The sequence below is a fragment of the Cygnus olor genome, chromosome 7, assembly GCF_009769625.2.
Source record: "Cygnus olor isolate bCygOlo1 chromosome 7, bCygOlo1.pri.v2, whole genome shotgun sequence".
Taxonomy (NCBI): Eukaryota; Metazoa; Chordata; class Aves; order Anseriformes; family Anatidae; genus Cygnus; species Cygnus olor.
The window spans coordinates 21,027,502-21,046,656 of NC_049175.1; the positions used below are offsets into that span (position 1 = coordinate 21,027,502).

General features: G+C 36.2%; 1 protein-coding gene across 4 annotated transcripts in view; it reads right to left on the minus strand.

Moving 5' to 3' along the window:
• Positions 1–19,155, minus strand: part of PLCE1 (phospholipase C epsilon 1) — a 154,804-nt gene that overhangs the window by 76,784 nt on the left and 58,865 nt on the right. For all 4 annotated transcript variants that reach the window (XM_040563384.1, XM_040563385.1, XM_040563383.1 and 1 more), the window contains exon 3: positions 12,501–12,783. In XM_040563384.1, coding sequence (XP_040419318.1) covers positions 12,501–12,783 — 283 coding nt within the window. The remainder of the gene's footprint in view (positions 1–12,500; positions 12,784–19,155) is intronic.

Below are 19,155 nucleotides of genomic sequence, written 5' to 3' on the forward strand. Positions count from 1 at the left end.
TTTTTCCCCAATGAACAATGATTTTAGAGGACACAACTTCTCCCTGTGGCAACACGGTTACGTCAAAAGGCATGTGCCTGTGCTTTACTCCAAGATATCAGAGAAAAGGGAAATTGAATGCAGAAACTAATGCAGCAGCATCAGACCTATCCCCTTTCTAGAAGATCTGAACACTTGATTCCATAAAGAAACCTGAAGATGTGCACGAAATCTGTTGTACCCAGTCCAAGCGAATTTAAGGATAAAAATATTTAAATGCTGTACAGTTGTGCAAAGCTCTTAAAGTATTCACAAGAAACATTTAAAAGTTCTTTTATCTTCAAGTTGTACTTCCAGTTCTTTTATTACTGTTTTGGTATTTTGTAAGAAAAGTATTTTCAATTTGTGCTTGATAAATCTAACTCGTAATTTACTTATTTCAGAATTATTAAAATGTGCAGTAATGCATTTTTATACATAACTATTTCCAAAGAAAATACTTAAACATTAGAAAACTATGTCAATATGAAGTTCCTTAAACAAAAACCAAACAAACTATGCACTAGCAAAAACTCTCGTATCAGCTTATTTTCTAGAAAATGCATGCATAATTCTACCTCAAATCAAAACTAAAAACATCACAAATCAGCCTATCAAAACCGATGTCTCAGATGAGTTAATAATGTTAACATTGCTGAGATTACCTAACACCATTTCCCCTAAATTTCTTTTAATCCAGTTAGGTATCTTACATTGTCTATCACTGACTGAATAAAAGGCATCAAAAATCCCACTATTTTGCAAGGAATAATGATACAGTTGATAGCAGGCTTTCTTTCTTTCTTTCTTTTTTCCTGTGCTCTCTCAATCACTGAAGTGAAAATAAAGGTGTTGACAACCAATACAATCTCTCTATTGCAATGAGATACTACCTCTTTGAATGGTGAATGTTTTTCATAGCCGTTATCTAACAGGCAGTTTAGGGAAACAGGAGGGTTAGCACATAAAAGACATTCCTTACACAGAGCAAAATACTAACTTTCGTTCAAGTTACACATGACAGTTCAACATTCGTAAATATACGTTTCTTTATGGCCAATTAGTAACAAAACATTTTTTTACATGCCGCTATGCATTCATGTTGTTCAGAAAGGAAAAAAATCGCTGCCTTAAGCATCTACAAAACACAAGCTAGTTACAAGTGTACTGAGATAACACATACACTCAGTATACATATATACCTGTATACTGAAGATCCAAGAACACAAGTTTGCAAAAGGGAAAGAAAAAACAGAAGTGGATTTACATTCAAAAATATGTTACTAAATTTTAACACCTAAATCATTTATAAACTAAAAAAAAAAAAAAAAATTGCCTGTTTCTAGTGCTCTTAAAAATTTTATTATATCTGACATTCCTATTTAGTTCAGCATTTTTTATGTCACCTATTTTTGTAGAACAAGAAACAAAGGAATGCCCTACTACATAACTTGATGTCAAAATAGTTGCAATATGAACAAAATCCCTACAAAATTCATTTTCCACCTAGCAACAGCTCTAAGTGTCCTTAAAGCATTGGTATTAAATGCAGACATTATAGATACAACGTTAGATTAGAACACACCCACTCAATCTACTAACACTGGAAATAAAACTTTCACTTTGTTTTAGCTACCTAAATATAATCAGAGAGTTGTATTACAGACCACAGAAATGTAAATCTTACCAGCAAATGCGTCCTCCATTGAATCTCAGATTCCTCCTAAAATGCCAGAAGAGCAGGTACTTCCAACACCACAGAAAGTCTGCACACTGCACTTGTCCAAACTAACAGTCAGGCAACAGCTGCTCAGTTTAAAGCTACAAACTGTGGCAAAATGCATAACTGACGTGCCTTGTGTAAGCCATGAAGAAGACATGCATTTGGCTCGCTAGCTAAAAGGTCAGGTTACCCACCTCCTCAGATAAAAGTTGTAACACTGGGATTCAAATGGAAGGAAGTTTAGAAATTAAGGACTAGCATACATCCTGCTAAGACTAAAAGCATTTGATTTTGACAGCAGAGTTATAAACAAGAACCATTTTAATTCTGCTGGATTTTTGTCTTCAAATATATTAAGAAATAAGTTAGCCTACACCCAAGCTTTTGCACAAGTTATATTTATATCAGTGTTGTTTAAACAGGCCAAAAGTAATAAACTGAGTTAGTTTTGTTTTAGGAAACTTCAGCTGAAGCATTACAAAAACTGCGGCATGGGTTTCTTTATTAGCCCTGCCTTCACAGCTATTATGTGCTCTGCACTAGAGTCTCTAATAAAACGCAATAGCACTGGCTTTAGTGGGACAAAGGGATATGACTTAGCACAACCCAAAAAGAGTTTATTTGAGAGGAAAAGAAGAAAAAAACCTCCCTGAGGCTTCCAGAAGTGTGTTTAACTGTAAAGAATTCACAGAGTGAGGGACTTAAAAAGACGGCACAGTTTTCCAGGCTGCCTGTATGTTGGTAAACTACATAGGAACCAAAATGATGCCTTGATCCAAGCAGCTGTCAATATCTGGCTCTGGCATTTTTATCACTTTTCTTCATTCTGACCTTAGCCTTGTCTACACACAGTTTACATCACTTTCACAAACAGCAGGACTACATCAGTGAAATTTTAGTTATGAAATTTGCTAGAGTACACAAGGTTGAAAAACAATACACTGCCACAAGAAACCTTTCTCCATTTCCCCAGGAAGTCTGAGGAGTGATTTGCTCAGAACTGGAATGCAAGTAGTACACTTCGAGTCACTTTGTTTATACGGTGATTCTGTCTTGTCTGAAAAACTTCTACTGGAGAAGCTACCATGGAACACAGCCAGTGCACCACTATTTTTTCATTGACAACACCAACATATTCTTTCTTAATTGGAGGAGCAGCAATTTAGTATTGTTTCCAAGTTCTGGTTGAAAATTAGTACGCTTAGACTTCTGAAGAATTCCTATTAAATGTGGTAGTATAAGGACCATTATGGGGATACAGTATAGAACTTTGAAATTAATTTTATTCATAAATATCGATTTCATTAATGCTATCTCCCTACAAAAATACAAAATAAACCATTAGATTAAATATTTCTCATCATTATAGGGTCAATAGTAAAGAATTTTCCACTGATTATAAAAGATACTACCTGAAAATATAAAGAAAAAAATCAGAAGAATTTTGGTTCTAAGAAGAAAACTATAAAGTGTATCCTAGAATTTAACCAAAAAAAAAATGTTTCTGGTTATAAATAGAACAACATTATTCTATAATTGTTGATTTTCTTCTAATTTGTTTCCTAGAAACAAAACTTCAAGGGAATCTTTGGAGATGACTCTTGAGTCATCTTTAGGCTTGAGGTCCTTGGGGTTTTTTTTTTTTGCTTCTGAGTGACATGCTAACATAAACATACCAAAAAGTTCCATTCTACACTTCAAAAGTTCCCATGGACATTACTTTTACAAGGCCCATTCAAATAAATGTTCAGATTTTTAAAACAATAAACAATAATAAGTAGTTTAGGGATTAACTATCTGCACTTGGAATTCCATTTCAGTGTTTCTGAAGACTAATTACTCTTTAAAAAAAAAAAAAGGAAAAAAGTTTTAAAACTATAATCACTGCACTAACTACTGATCTCTCAGCCTCCATGCACACACACATTAGTACATATATCATTCCCTTCTCCACAACAAAGCTCTCACAGCAGGGGCAGACTCACTGCCCCTCTGTCTTTTGGTGGGAACTCCGTCTTTTGGTGGAAACAGCAGCCATAGACCACCAACAAAAGTACTGCAGGAATCAGACTCACCTACACAAGTGAAAGGACCAAAAATTATTATTGGAACTAAAATCTATACAAAACTATCCTAAATTCAGTTGTTTCTTAACTGCTTAGCACTATACATTAGTTCCGTTGTCTTCATTCATATAACCACCTACCTTCCTGCACCCATGTTACCTGTTCTGTCAAAAGGACCAATTTTTATATTTATATTTATATTTTTTCTTAGATTACATTAGTTAATTTCTTCAATCTACTACCCAGCTCAATTATTTATCTTCCCATCCTGCAGTAAACACATTGCTGCACCCAGAGAGATGGCTATAAGGACGAGACGAGCTATGCTGGCAGAACGTAATTCTTTGTGCCTACGATGTATGAAACTAGCAGGACAAAAGGAAGCTTTTGTTAAATTAATGTTGGCAAGGGTTCTCCTTAAGTCCTACTCCTCTTGCCCTTGCTGTGCCAAGCTGCCTGCAACTGGGCCTGACCAGACAACGATGGGTCTGGGAGGCTGACTGTGGTGATCTGTCCCCTTCTGCCAGTTCATGGAGACCACCCCCACAGGCAGCTCCAGATTGTCTCAGGTGTCCCGTGGCTAAGCTATCCTCCCAAATCTTTCTTCTTCAGCCTGTGCTTCCTGCCACGTCAGCCCTAATTCTAACCCTGGACCAGTTGACCTGAACTTGCCCTTGTCTTCCTGGTGTATGTCCTGGAGCCAAGCAGGCAGCATGAAATCCTTGGTTTCCTGGCCCACACCCTTGCTTCAGGCCACATCATCTACTTACCGTCTGATATATTTCCTGGATTTCTCCGCCTGCAATGTGTTGCCTGACCCATCTTCATGCCTTAGATTCTAAGCCTGAGATAGGCTGAGAGCCTTCTAGGCCTGAGATAAGTCCCATCTTTTCAGGTGTGAACCTCTGCTCATTCTGACAATATTTCGGCTTTATCCCTCACTCTAGCTGGCCTTAACCTTTGGGCACAAACACACACATAGACAAGCTAAATTATTTTGGCCTTCCCTAGTCTGTGTACGTAATGCTGATAACGCCCATGACACTAACATACAACTGCCTCAGCTTCAGAGATTGTGGAATTTCCCTGTTACTGTAAAAACATGCCTTGTGCAAAGGGTACAAGAAACAGTAGTGGGAAAAGCTATAGAGACTTGTTTGCTAACCAATCTTTGCTGATGTCAAAGTCTGATTACAGAAAAAGAGTTTTCTCTGAACACTGGGGGATGAATGAATTAGGTGTGGTTGCTTCTCTCACATTTCTCACCCTTCTTTCCCAGCTGCTGTTGTGCAGCAGGTCTTCCCCCCCCTTTTTTCAATCTGCCCTCTCAGAGGCCCAACCATCATCACTCCCTGGCTCGGCTCTGTCCAGCAGCGGGTCCTTTTGGAGCCAGCTGAAGTTGGCTCTGATCTGACATGGGGCAGCTGCTGGACTCTGCTCATGAAGGCCACCCCTGCAGCCCTCCACTACCAAAAACTTGACATGTAAACCCTCCTAAGGTTAAGAATGATACAGTCTGCCCGCATGTAAACGACAAATTACTTTTCTTCTGCTCTTGGTCAAAAATTGTTGTTGTCTATCCAGCAAGTTCTGGGTGACCTTGCTCCGGAATCTGAACAACAGTGGTCAGGGATGTAGTCTAATATATATCAACAAGCACCATCAGACTGAAGCAAATTTAAAAGATGCTAAAGTGAAAAGAATACTGACAAAATGTTTGCCACGTGCTTCATCCTCAGATATGTCTTTTCAATTCCATTTTGTTTTTGTTTGATTTAGAAAGCTACAAAGTTGTCTTTGTAATGGGAGGAGTGGGGGGCGAGAGAGAAGGGTACAACTTTTTTATGTTACAATGACTTTGGGTGCTGGGTACAGGTTTTAAATAAAAAGCAAAAACATTTTCACATACCCTAGTTCCTTCTTTATGATTAAAAGAAGGAAAAGAACAACAAAAAAAGACCCCACCACTTCTTCTATTTTATGTTTAAAAAGGTCAACAACACATGAACTGCAACAATGACTCTATCCTCAAATGTGATCCTAGTGAAAATTCTGGCTCATTAACCACTATGAACAAACTTCTGTAACAACTAATTTGTAAGAAACAGAACAGGCTGAAAAGCAGGATTTCCTTTCCAGGGGAAGCAATCTGGTTTCAATCCAAACCATATTGAAAGATGATCTCAAAATTTCTTATTAACCAGAAATTATGAATTACATACAGACACTAAGACAATGCAGCTGAAATCTCTTCAGTATTCATAAGTGAAAATCATGTTCTTTGTATTAACAAAGATGCCAACACGTATGTGAATTCAATGACTAGCTGTGTGAACTCCAGGCACCTGTTGTTCCCAAGAGTCCACTCTCAGATTGTCCCTGGACTACCAGAACCCAAGTTGCAGTTCCTCAGCAGGGAGCCGTCTGAGAGCACGGCTTCCAGGCTCCGTACTGTAGACCCAAGAAGTGAGTTTCCTACAAAGTAGACCCTACACGGGTTTTTAAAGACTCATTCCCAGATTCACGTGATTTGGAATTCTGTTTTGGAGCTTTGACATGTTTGGAAGCTTTCACTTGATCTTATAACTCTCAACAACACATCTGCCAGCAAGACAATCCTAACCCTGAGGACTCAGAGCATTTAGGGTCTTTAGCTACTGAACAAAACCTTCAAACGAGGTATTCCTCCAAGAGCTGGACAACTTGTGACTGCAAGGTTCATTGCTCAGGTCACCAAATGAACTCCTGAAGGACTGAACACTAAGACTTGCCATTCTCTTAGTACTAGGGAGACATAATCCCAGGGGCCTATCACTGAATTAGGGACTCTGTATTTAGAGGCTCCCCATTTCTGGGACAAACGTCACATAAAATGCTTAACTACAGAACATATAAATGTTTTGAGAAAAATCTTCCTTTTAAATCGTGAAATGACACTCCAATTAAAGTAATAGGCTCCTTTTTAAACAGATCGTGCAAGAGCATGCTGAACTTCACCTCCAGGAATTCCACACATTTTGGAATAAAAGTAGTGGAAGGTTGCCTGGTCTAGAAGAGGTCCTCCAAACTTAAATCCAACAGCCTGTGAGATCTTTTCAAGACTGACTGGTACAGATAGGTTTTAAACACACTTCTGCTTTTGGAGCTTTTTTTTTTTTTTCCCTTTTTTTTTTTTTTTTTTTTTTTTTTTTAGGAACCATCTGGAAAAACATTCCAAGTGCAGTAATAATTGTTCTAGAGTGGACAACCATGCCTAAATTATGTCCACAGCTTCAGATCTGTACTGAAACTTAATCTGCTGCTGAGGAACAGTTTTACCTGGCAGAAAATACACATCTACTTGACATGAACCTTGGTGCCATGTCTTTGGCATAAGGCTGGATGTACTGCAGCGTAATCTGTATGTGGTGGCTCCTTAGAGCAGTTCAGAAATTATGATGTGTGGAACTCAGTTGTCCACCCACCCTACATCCCACGTGCATCAGCTTCCTACTGTTTTCACACTGAACTGAAGTCTGAGCTGTAACTTTCTAAATGGTTTGTGACTTACCAGAAAAACTTCCTTCACCCTCATATTGGTGTACTAGTGATCAGCATAGGTGCATGTACAAGCAATAATGGTTTCATTGTAAAGAGAAAGGGAGCACTTTTCATGAGGGCCTCTCACCTTTGAAAAAAACATCTATTCCCAGCTAAACTGTAAGGGCTTCTGTGACTAGATGAGATGGTAGAAGAGTTCTGATGGCTGTTTTAAACATTTTGTTAAGGTATGGCAGTAACTCATTGTGCTCTAGACAAAAAATAAGTATATTTTTGTATATTTTCACAATTTCAGAAAAAGTCAGTAAAAAGGTTGTATCAGTGAAGCACTTCAGCACAATTCTGAGTACCACTGAGTTAAAAAAATGGCACTGAAAAGGTAGTACCCACAAAATCAAAAGGCATGAGGAGAAGCAAACAGGTTCTACACCTAGTGCCTAGCCAAATGTCCACTAAGTGACACTCTACTACACTTTACAATGATGCAGTTAAATATATGACTACACTGAACCTATAAATGAACTCCATAAACAAACAAACAAACAAACAAACCCCATCAGCACTAAAAGATTAGCTAACCAATTTGTGATAACTATTTTTACAAGTAGAATAAAAATCCTACCTTTTAGGTTCACATGGAAACTTTTTCTCAACAGAGAGCTGTCACTCTCAATGAAAAAATTACATAGGTGGATTACTCAACTTTTCCCTTCAGTACAGTCATACATTTGTTTCTTTCTACTTCCTCCAGCATGTCATGTTTCTCTGACAGCAAAAGAAAAGAACTTAGAATACAGTCAGTAGACAATACTCCCCAGCCCTGAATAAAGGGTTTATCCAACCTGCTTCCTAGTTCAGAACAGTTCTTGTTTCATATACATTATTAAAACACATTTTTATTCAAAATCATTTGTCACAGGTAATTTTAGAGTAAGATGCATATGCAACCTCCTACTCCCAAGTGCTTTACAAAATAAAATTAGAATTACCCAGATAATCCCTACTCTTCCATCAAATATAAATATAATTCTCTTCCACTTAAGAATATACTTGGGCAATGCCTGCACAGAGGTAATGATATGTTTAAATAAAATGCGTGAGGATGTATACAGGCATTGAAAACTAAAATATTGACCACAGCATGTATTTAACACAGTAGAATTTTGCCTATGTTACAAGTAAACATTTTGATGAAGTCCTGTTGAACAAAGTGCACAAGATGTATACAAATACCTAAGGCAATTTAGAGATCTCAAACTCAGAATATGATTTGACAAAATGAAGCACGCAGTAGCAATATTAGTCCAAGGTGAGTTTGTCCCTATTGTTCCCCTCATTTACAGGATTTTTCTGAAGTGAAATCAGTTTCTAGGAACAAGAACCCAGGAGGAAGAGAGGGGTGATGAAAGTTGACACTGGAATTGCCACTTACAATGGCAGTAAAGAGCCTCACATATATAAGCTTTTACTCTAATATGCAAGAGTATTTGTTATTGTCAAATTCTGGAAGTAAAGTGCAACATGGCAAGTCTTCAATAGCACCTTTATGTACCTAATTTTCCCAAGGTAAAATAGCTATCAAACCAGATTCACCACAAAATGTTTTATTATAATTACTTCATAATAATTTATCATTTCTTTCAGCATTTATTTGGCATGTCTTTAGATATCACAATGTTTATAAGAGAAAGGAACTTTGAGTTCAAATTCCAGAGTGGCAGAATAGTAACTAGGTAGTCCACCAATTTTTATTTATGCCTATGTAACATCTGAAATTACTTTTGAAGATACTAAAATAAATGTATATAATCCTTTGCTTTCATAAGATATCCTACTTCCACCCGTGTCAGTGCTGTTGTTTAAATTTTCATTTGCTAGTGGTCCCTTTTTTTTAGTTCAAGTGATTAATATAATTGGTGCTTCTGGGCATGCCTACTTCCATACGGTGAAGTATGGTGCCATAATGCTCAAACTACCATCTCAACTGCTGCCATCACCAGAAAGGATCATATTTTGAAGGACTGTTAGCTGCAGCTGCCTATATTGTTTTCAAACCAATCTCTATAGGGGATTTCCCTGCATCATGAGAGCACTCCAGTTTGTGTCTGAATGAGTCAGCAACAGGTCAAGTGTCTCTATACTGCACAGTGCTGCACAAACCAGACATGTCTGTAATTTCTTTCTGAAATAAACAAATCGGTGTTGTCCTGTACTTCTAACAGGATCTTTATGCTCAGACTTTTATGACGTCTTCCTAAACTGTAAATCCCTTCTCAAACACTGTTTTAAAGGAAGAACTGTAAGACTTATGTTCTAACACAACACTTGAAAAATCTGTCCTTTCATGTCGCAGCTTGTGAAATATAGTAACAGGAAAGATTTTGCTATTCCTGATCAAAATAGTAAAAACAAAATCCAAGGAGTCTTCTCTCCGTTCTTCAGCAGCCTAAGCAACATGAAGAAATACAACCTAAAGAGATACAATGCTAATTTCCTGTTGCTATTACTAATTCAGAGCTGTACACAACACTGAAATTACTACATGGGCACTCACAACTTTTGACTGTCAAAGTAGATATTTATTTTAATCTCCCTGGCCTCTCTGCAACTTATCACACTTGGCTTAGATAGAACAGTTTGAACCATTTCTGGAGGGCTAAGAGCCACAAGCTGATGGAAGTTTTACCTTTACTACTAAACCACACCAGGACCAATATATTTATTTTCCTTTTCAACAGCGAAGTGAACTGGTCGGATGACATGCTGCATCCTGTAGTAAATCCTCCATTGCATTTGACATCAGAGTTGTTATCAACATCAATTAAAACTTTTCAACCATAAACTAATCCCATCTAAATTTGAGGTTAAATCCAAGAGTAAAAGAAAGCATTGGACAGATTATAATAACGCCTTTAAGAACCAGCATGTACAAGATAATTTTCTTTCTTGAAAGGTAAACACACCCCCATGAATGATAAATGCAACCCTGACTTCAAAATAGTGTTGGTTTCTTTGCTGATGGTGATGTCTCAGGTGATAATGTTGCCAAGTAATACTCTGTAAATGTTTTTAGAAAGGACTTCGTTACTGTTATATTTGACATTTCTCAAGTATATTATATCACTGTGATACCTGAACATGAACCTTCCACATCCAGAAAATGTCAATATCCTAAAGCTACAACACATACATACAAATCTTCCTCAACAGAGACAGCTACAGCAAATGAAATCTAACCTCTGCTCTCTACACTGACTTCCCCTGGAACTGTAAATCAAGTTCAAGATCTTGGTCTTTTTCTTCAAGGTCTCAATTGCTTGGGCTCAGAATATCAACACAAGCATATACCATATAATATGCGGATTGCAGAGATCCCCAAACTAGTGCGAAGCGTGCTGGTACACAAAGCACACAAGTGCAGGTAGTGGCTCAGGCTCTAAAAAAAGGTACAATCACATTAGCATGTCTGAGCCTGAGCTAATTGTTGCTGCTGCTTCCAGTTTCAGAACTCAGTTGGTGCTGCCTCAGCTCTGGGACGACGGTCGCCAGCTGGGCTTTTTGAGCACCGCACCAACATGCCCCATGGGAGGATGACATTGGCAATCAGGGGACTGAGCATCCTTAGGGTATCAGGCAGGTCTAGGACATCAAACCCTTCCAAAGACATGCTCTCTTCTCCCAGTCTGTAGGAAGAAGGTCCATCACACTGTACCACCCAGAACACGGTTCAGTTCTTTCAACCTTGACTTCCATCATTGTCACAGGAATGTGTATGTTTATTTTTCTAAAGCAATCATCTCCCTGTCCCAAAACAAATAAAAAACAAACAAAAGGGAAAGAAAAAAACCTATCAAAATAGGATACCACACTGTACATACCTCTGTCTCTCTGGGGATATGTGAAGCTTAGTCATACGTCTAAACATACTACTGAATTTCATTCAGGTGCTACAGTCTGCCATCTGTACCTGTTCTTCTACCATCACAAATCCTTTGTCATTTGATTTACCTAAAGATAGACTAATTAAAACTAGAAAGTGCCACACACAAGATAACCTGATCTGAGTACAAACTATAAGACTTTTTGTTTGAAAAAATGAGGTCAGTATCTGCATTAAGGAACTACACTGAGAATTCTATTGATTTTGTCATATTATTGTAAAACTTTAAACAAGACGTAATATCCACATGCTTCAATTCTACAGTGTACAACTGAGATACTACTTCCTTTAGTCACAGGATAACATGCTGATAAATCCCCAGATGCTTGAGTACCTTAGGAAATATTCTAGGAATTAATTACAAATTACTATAAAATGCAGTTAATGTTCTGTACAAAATTCTGCTCTAATGCAATGTATTCATACCAAGAATGCCTTTTTCTTGTTTAACTTCCAGAAGTGACCAAACTAAATCACAGAATGGTATCCTTATTGCATACTAAGACTATTTAGTTTATTATTTATTTACTATTGTTTTTTATTTATTTATTGCTATTATTTATTTATTATTTACTGTTATTTATTATTTACTATTTAGGTTTAGGTTATTATGCAGCATCCATCCTCGATAAGTATTATCCAAACAGACAATACCCACATTATTCAAAATGATCAGATCCTAGAAAGGTGAGGAATTCAGTAGAAGACCAACAGTAAATCTGTTACCAATTGTATATACTTAGCGCATAGTGCTCTGCTGACAACTAGTTGTTAAATGACAACAACAAGAACTGAGTGTAGTATATACAACATTCTGAAGTCCTAAACCAAGTCAGACCATGAACAGGACTCTACATAAATGACAAATATTACAGAAAGGAACACCATAACTACAATGGTTTCAACATTAACTTTGGAACATTTCAACACTAACAGAAACATTTCAAAAAAGAAAAAAAAGGAAAAAAACTTGTCTGGTTTTATAATAATCTTTTCAGTTTTGCATGCATTTTTACTTTATTAAACTAATAATCCTAGTTATTATGACACAGAATGAATTGCAAAGAAAAATCTTTGAAAACATGAAAATCTATTTATCTGTTAATTTAATATATGAGTATATAAAGTACAGAATATTATATGGTAGTATATATTTTGCAATACTTGCTATATTTAAAGTGGACAGGCTTCAAAAAAATTAAATCTTTCCTACCTTTAAGCATTGTTCTTCCAGTTGATCCTCCGAAGATACTTAGAAGACCGCTTCTTGCTCCCAATGATGTAGTTGCTTCTAGTAAAGCACCAGTTATATAGTTAGAGAGTGCAGTCCTCTGTAAAGTGGCACGATATCGAGAGTAAGCACCTGCTACACATGGTTCTACACAAAAACCATCACCTTTGCATACATAGTCTGTATCTAAAGCTGGGAGCTTTCTCAGAATAAGAGGAAAATATTCAAAACTGTCTTCTGCTCCTTCTCTCACTGTATTGAAGATCTGTGAGAAATACAAAAGTATGAAATTAGTTCATTTGCTTAGGATAATAAACTGAATATCAAAAAATTCCAAACTAGCATGAATTGATGTAAAGATCAATAGCAAGAAGGCATTGTGTCAAAGCACTGCATTTATGCATTAAACCTAAAGATTCTAAGAATCCAGAACTGATTTGCAAAGATTTTGCGTCAGGTTTCCACACTATTTAAATAAGATAACATTCTGGCTTTAAATCTATGATTAATAGCATTCTAATGAAAATCAGTTCTAAGGATCATCATTACACAAAAAGGTGCCACAGCAATACAACTGCGGTCAACATTTCAAATAAAGAACATACACAAAATCTATTACAAAACTATCAAATATTTTGTGTTTCCAGTAAAGTCTTACAGCTATCAGTAGCAGAAAAAAGGTCCGCTCAGGGTTTGCACTTTTGCTTGCCGAATGGGGCGGGTTTTTGTAAACAGAAATGGTTTTAATCATTGTAAGCAATCATTCAAAATGTTCTGGTGTCATGTTCATTGCATTACTTCCAGCCTACGCACAGGTCCTCTATCTAATATTGCTTTAGTACTCTTTTTCCAATATTTGTACTAACACACTAATGAACTTCAGTCTGTGGCTTAGCAACTAAGTAATGTTTGCTTATTTAAAAGACTATAATGATCAAAGCAAGAATCTGGAAGAAATCTTTTCATTTAATATGCAGGGAGAGACTTGATTCTTTGCATTCTTGCATGCTGACTTACTGATTAACATTAATAATTTGTTTCAATGTTCTGTGTTTTCTAATTGCATAGTGTAAACTACCGAATTAAAAGATTAACATAGGAAATGGTCATCATAACTCTTGGTGGGACAGGTGCCGAGGCAATTTTCAGGGGGTTGTTGCCCAGACACTCAGTAATGCATATAACTGGCACCTTATCGTTAAATCAGTATTGTCACATAAGCCAATAAATTGGCTTTGATTGAAATAGTTACTTTAAAACTCAATTTTCATCCAACTTCACAAGCTTTATTGTTAATGTAGGAAATCAAAGTGTACAATATTGCTGTCTTCAGTCCTTAGAAGTGCACAGGGAGTAAGGTGATGCCTTACTATTTTATTTTTTTTTTTGGTTAATGGCTTGTTTCTTTTTGCTGTCCTTCCCTTCACATAAAAAAATACAGATATCCATTGACATGGCAGAAAGCGCATCCAATCCTACACTGCAAGCACACGTGCTCAGGCAAATGATCAGACGCTGTTTGCACAGCCTGTGTAAGTCACATGGCTGCAGCACTGGCACTCTCACCAGGGGACAGATCCATGCCCAGTAACACCAGAGCAGCCCCCAGAGCACAGATCTGCACTTGTACACTTCTGTCCTAACCTTGCACATCCCAAGTCATTAAGTTGGGGAGGTTCCAATGCCCAATCCCCACAAGATATCTGACCCTCAATGAACTGTGAAGGGTGATATAACTCTTTTGCTCAGGTAAAGCCTGTGAGAATAGCAGAAGCTTTGATTCACCTACTAAATTCAATGACAATTTCTTTCTTTTTTTTTTCCAGAACACAAAATATCAAATAATATGCAATAATGTACATATTTCTTATCTCAGCTTTAATTTTGTATTAATGACTTCTTGGGAAGAATAGTAAACTTTTATTCAAAATTTAATAACTTATTAACTAGCAATATAAATCAGTGGTTTCAAAAAGAGCATTGACATTTATTAACACACATACATTTAAAAAGAAATTTCTTTTGCATGGTGACTATGACATATAACTCAATTTCATTGGAAATACAGCTTCTGTGATTCATTGCACAGTGAAATGCTGTGGTATCTAACTTTTTTTTTCCTGCTAATTTTCCAAAGTATATTTGGTCTCATGCTTCTTGAAATGTTAAGCCTTTACTTGAGCCTCTTTATCTTTTTTTCTTTGCTACATAAGAGTTTTATGGACTCATTCACTAAGAACACTGCTCATGTCCACCTTTAAAAATACACTCTTAGAGCATACACTATCTGGACAGAATACGTGCAGACCTTTACTCTGCAGGCTATGCGCCTGCAGGGAACTGTGGCATATGTGTCCATATGATACACCTTTCTATAAGGTGCACTGTGAGATAGTGAACTTGCCTTATTCATAAATTATGAACATGTCACACATAGCAGGCATAATTAGTCTTTTTAGCTTGTTTAAAAAATATTTAGTTAATGAAAATAACTTCTCAAAACCACAGTTACCTTCCAAAATATTTTAAAAATTGGGTTCTGCAACTTATAAAAGCATGTTTTGTTGCCTACACAACTAAAAGTTCTTTCAGCTGCCAAAGCAAAGAAACCATTTGTTGACAGAAATAGGCGACAGTGTTTTGCTGGAGAGATTATACAGAGAATAATGGTGTTAATCTCTATTGTATAAAGTAGACTTCAGGGCACTAGCTGTCTCCAGAGACTCTGCGCTTCATAAAACATTTTCAAATAGTGTCTGTTTTGATGTGTTAAAGCTCTGAATGTGTTACTGCTGCTGCACACAGATGAGGTTACAAAAAATAAAAATAAAAAATAGACTTACAATGTATGTACTTACCAGCCACTGAAATGAACGGAAACCATCACAATAGGAACATATTCAGTGGCATTAGGACGATACATTCATTAGTATACTTTAACTTTTGGTTAGCCCTAAATTGGTCAGGCAGTTGGACTTGATGATCTTTGAAGGTCCCTGCCAACACAACTCAACTCAATTCACCTAAAAGCTAAACTAAACTAAACTATTCTATTCTAATTTATCTTCAGGTAATTGATATAGAAAATCATCTTTCAATGAGATTGCACCAGACAATGCAGAAGACTAATTTTGCCTGGGAGATAAAACAGTTGATTCCAAACCAGGGCTTATGGCTCATCCTGACAGATACAGTTATATTGATCTGTATCACTTATTTTCTCCACCGAAGAATGTTTACTGTAATTAAGAATGAATATGAACCAAGAAGGATAAAATGCAGCACTAAACTGATAGCCACTCACCAAAAAACAACATCTCCTAAGGGCATATCACTCCTGATTCACTTTTGCCTTCTCTATTGAATTAAAGATTTCAAAGCCATCTGCAGTCTGATGCTGCCATATCTCGCACAGTTTATATAAAACAGTAATTCACAAGAAACTGAGGATAGTATCTGGATCTAGAAGTGTTGCAATATTAAACATACTTCAAGCTTCTTTGTAGATAGTGCAGAGTAAAGTGCTAATTTCATTACAGGACGGAGTTTAATTTTGTATTAATGACCTCTTGGGAAGAATAGAAAACTTTTATTCAAAATTTAATAACTTATTAACTAGTAACATAAATCAGTGGTTTCAAAAAGAGCATTGACATTTATTAGCAGTTATACTGATCTGTATGGGTGGACATTCTTCTCTGTACCACTGTAATGAACACGTGTAAATGGTAGAAGTTAAATGCAACTACATTATCCCAAGTTTTACTTTAGAAAATAAAAGCAATACATTCTAATCTTTTTTTCTTTTCTCATGATTTTACATGATACTTTTTAAATAAATGAGCTAAAGCAGGCAACTCTATGTACTAATACAGCAGTATTCCAGTAAAAGTATTCTGTGACTATGAAAGATTTTTACTTTCTTCTGTTTTTAAAGCCTAAAAGATTTCAATGGTAAGTAGGAAGAATACAAAAATTACTTGCAATATGAAATTTTCCACAAGACTGCAGAAGAAAAACATGCCCTCCAACTAAGAAATGAAAATTAGCTTTAAAATAAGGATTAAATTCAGGCCGAATTCTATTCATTTGGCTTTCAAACAAGTCCATATGTGGAAAATACATGGAAACAAAATACATCTTTTAGCTGTTACTAATGTATCTAATAAATCATCAGAACTTTAAGAAAACTCAGTTTTGCTTCTAGTAATTTAAAATGGTATCTGCAAGTTAACTTATTGATAACCTTCAGGCAATAAAACTTCTTTACAATGACAACAGACATATTTTGTTAAGATATTCTTTAAAAATAACTATAAGAACAAGGAATTCATGCTGGCCTTGAAACTATTCAGCATTTTTCTCTTATAGTCTTTTCTTCTGATTAATCATCACGGCAAATGCAAATTGCGTTATGTCCTTTTCTTCACACATTACTGTAGATTTACCACATGAAAGTGGCAGAAACCCAAACACTACGGCCATTCTTAGTCTTACAGTTTAACACAGATATTCCCCCAAAATGAAGCTGCAGTTCATGGGTACTGCTGTACTGGAAACATTTGATATAGAAGTTCACAAAAATAATTGTTATGATTTCTTAGTTAAACTTACATGTATCTCCTCCTGTTTACTGTAATGGCTTTGCTGTTTCTCATTTTGTATTTTTTTCTGCCTCAGGTATTTAGCTTAGAACCTCAGGGCATGTAATCAGTTTGCCAAACATCTAGCAGCTGCTCAGCCCATATGAACTCCAGAAATTGGAATTAAGAACAGACCAAAGATCCCCATATACTATGAAACAAGCTTAATTTCTCTAACTTTATTATAGTAATAAAGAATATGTGAGCCCAAATAGTGCACACAGCCATGCAAAATTATGCTTATTGCTACTATGCTATAAAAATAATAGAAAATGTTCCCCTAAAGGGGCTTTAAGAGTTCAGTGCATTGTTTCTGATGGGTATCCGTCCAGTGTTTTAAAAAAAAAAAAAAAAAAAAAAAACCTTCACTGATATAGCCAGAACAACCAAAATGAGACACTGAAATGAAAGAGGTATGCTCAGATATGCACTCTAGTCCAACTTCTGGGTAACACGCTGACAACTTACTCTTGAAGTCACCACCCACAGAACGCTTCTACGATGGAAGGGCTGCCTACAGCCCTTGTGCAGTGTATCTGCAACACAACTCCTTTGTTTGTTATAGTTTTGTAAAACCTTTTAAAATGCCTGTAAACCAGAATGGCAGATTAGCAAGTAATAACTCTCAGGACAGCATGTGTCAAAGATCACTTAAATGTCTCCTTTGAAAACATGAAAGATTTACAGAACAGGAGAGCTTAAACACAACTATTAACACCACAGGAAATATTGTTCTTTCAAAATTTCTGCTGTTCCAAGAAAAATTCCATTCATATGAATGAATTCTGATAGTGATTGTTTGTTTTGGCATGGCAGGATTTTCAGAAGAGTACTATACCCTTGGAAATATTGATTCAGTGAAGTTAACAGTGATCTCTTGGATGTCATGTCCAAAGACCAATCCCGTAAGATTTTATATGTATTTATTCAACAACAGTACAATTCAAGTATCTAGAGCATGGAATCTGATAGCATTCTGCTGTGAAAAACAAAAACAAAACCACAACAATAAAACATTTGGGGCAGAAAAAAAGGAATATGTAAAGCGAACTTGGGCAGAGGAGAGGGTGACTGAAAGAGAAAGCAATTACTAGAATGAGAATTTGCTCAGAACAACAAAAAGAATCAGACATACTAATGCACTTGCTCAATACTTCAGTTTTATGTCTTCCAACATTGCATGCCAACATCACACTCTAAAGCACTGATTTTAATAAAACTGAAAAAAGGGTGATACTGTCAGTCACATTTCTTTCTGAAGAATCTTACGTTTTCTCGGACTTAAACTCATTCAAGTTATGATCTTACCTTCACTGATTAGCCCATGATGTTTCAAGACCACTGCTAAAGTAACACTGCAGAATAGATTAAGAAAAGCTTTCTTGTAAAGATGTTGTGAGGAGTTCTTGTTCTTCTTGTGTTTTTTTGTTTTTTAAGAAAACAAAAAGTGAAATTATTACTTCTATTATCACCTTTTGAAAAATGCTTTTATTTTAAAAGTGGAAAATTATTTTTTTTATTTTAAAAGTGGAAATAAATTACTTTTCCTGACATTTTTACCTGCAAAGTTATTTACCTCATTAATCTCAAAATACCACCCAACTATATTCTGTTTAAAAAAGAATGAGGCCATACTCTCAGGAGCATTTCTTCTAGCTACAAAAGCAAAAGCCATTTTGGACATCACTTTTAACATGGATCAATTGATCTAACTCACTGTGGTAGAATCAGTCACTGCATTACTGTCCATACACTACAATGCTAATGACTTGATTTTCACAGACATCGGAACAGACAGTTGTCAAACAGGATCTGAAAAAATACTGAAAATCAGACCAATCTATGAAAAAATGGTCTGCCACTGATTTGGGATTTAAAGTCACGTCATGTCAAGTCATACAGATTTCTAAGCCAATATGGAATCATCACTGACCTTGCTTTTCATCCACCACATACTTTTAGAAATAGTTTCTGCTATGCATAAATAGAAAGGA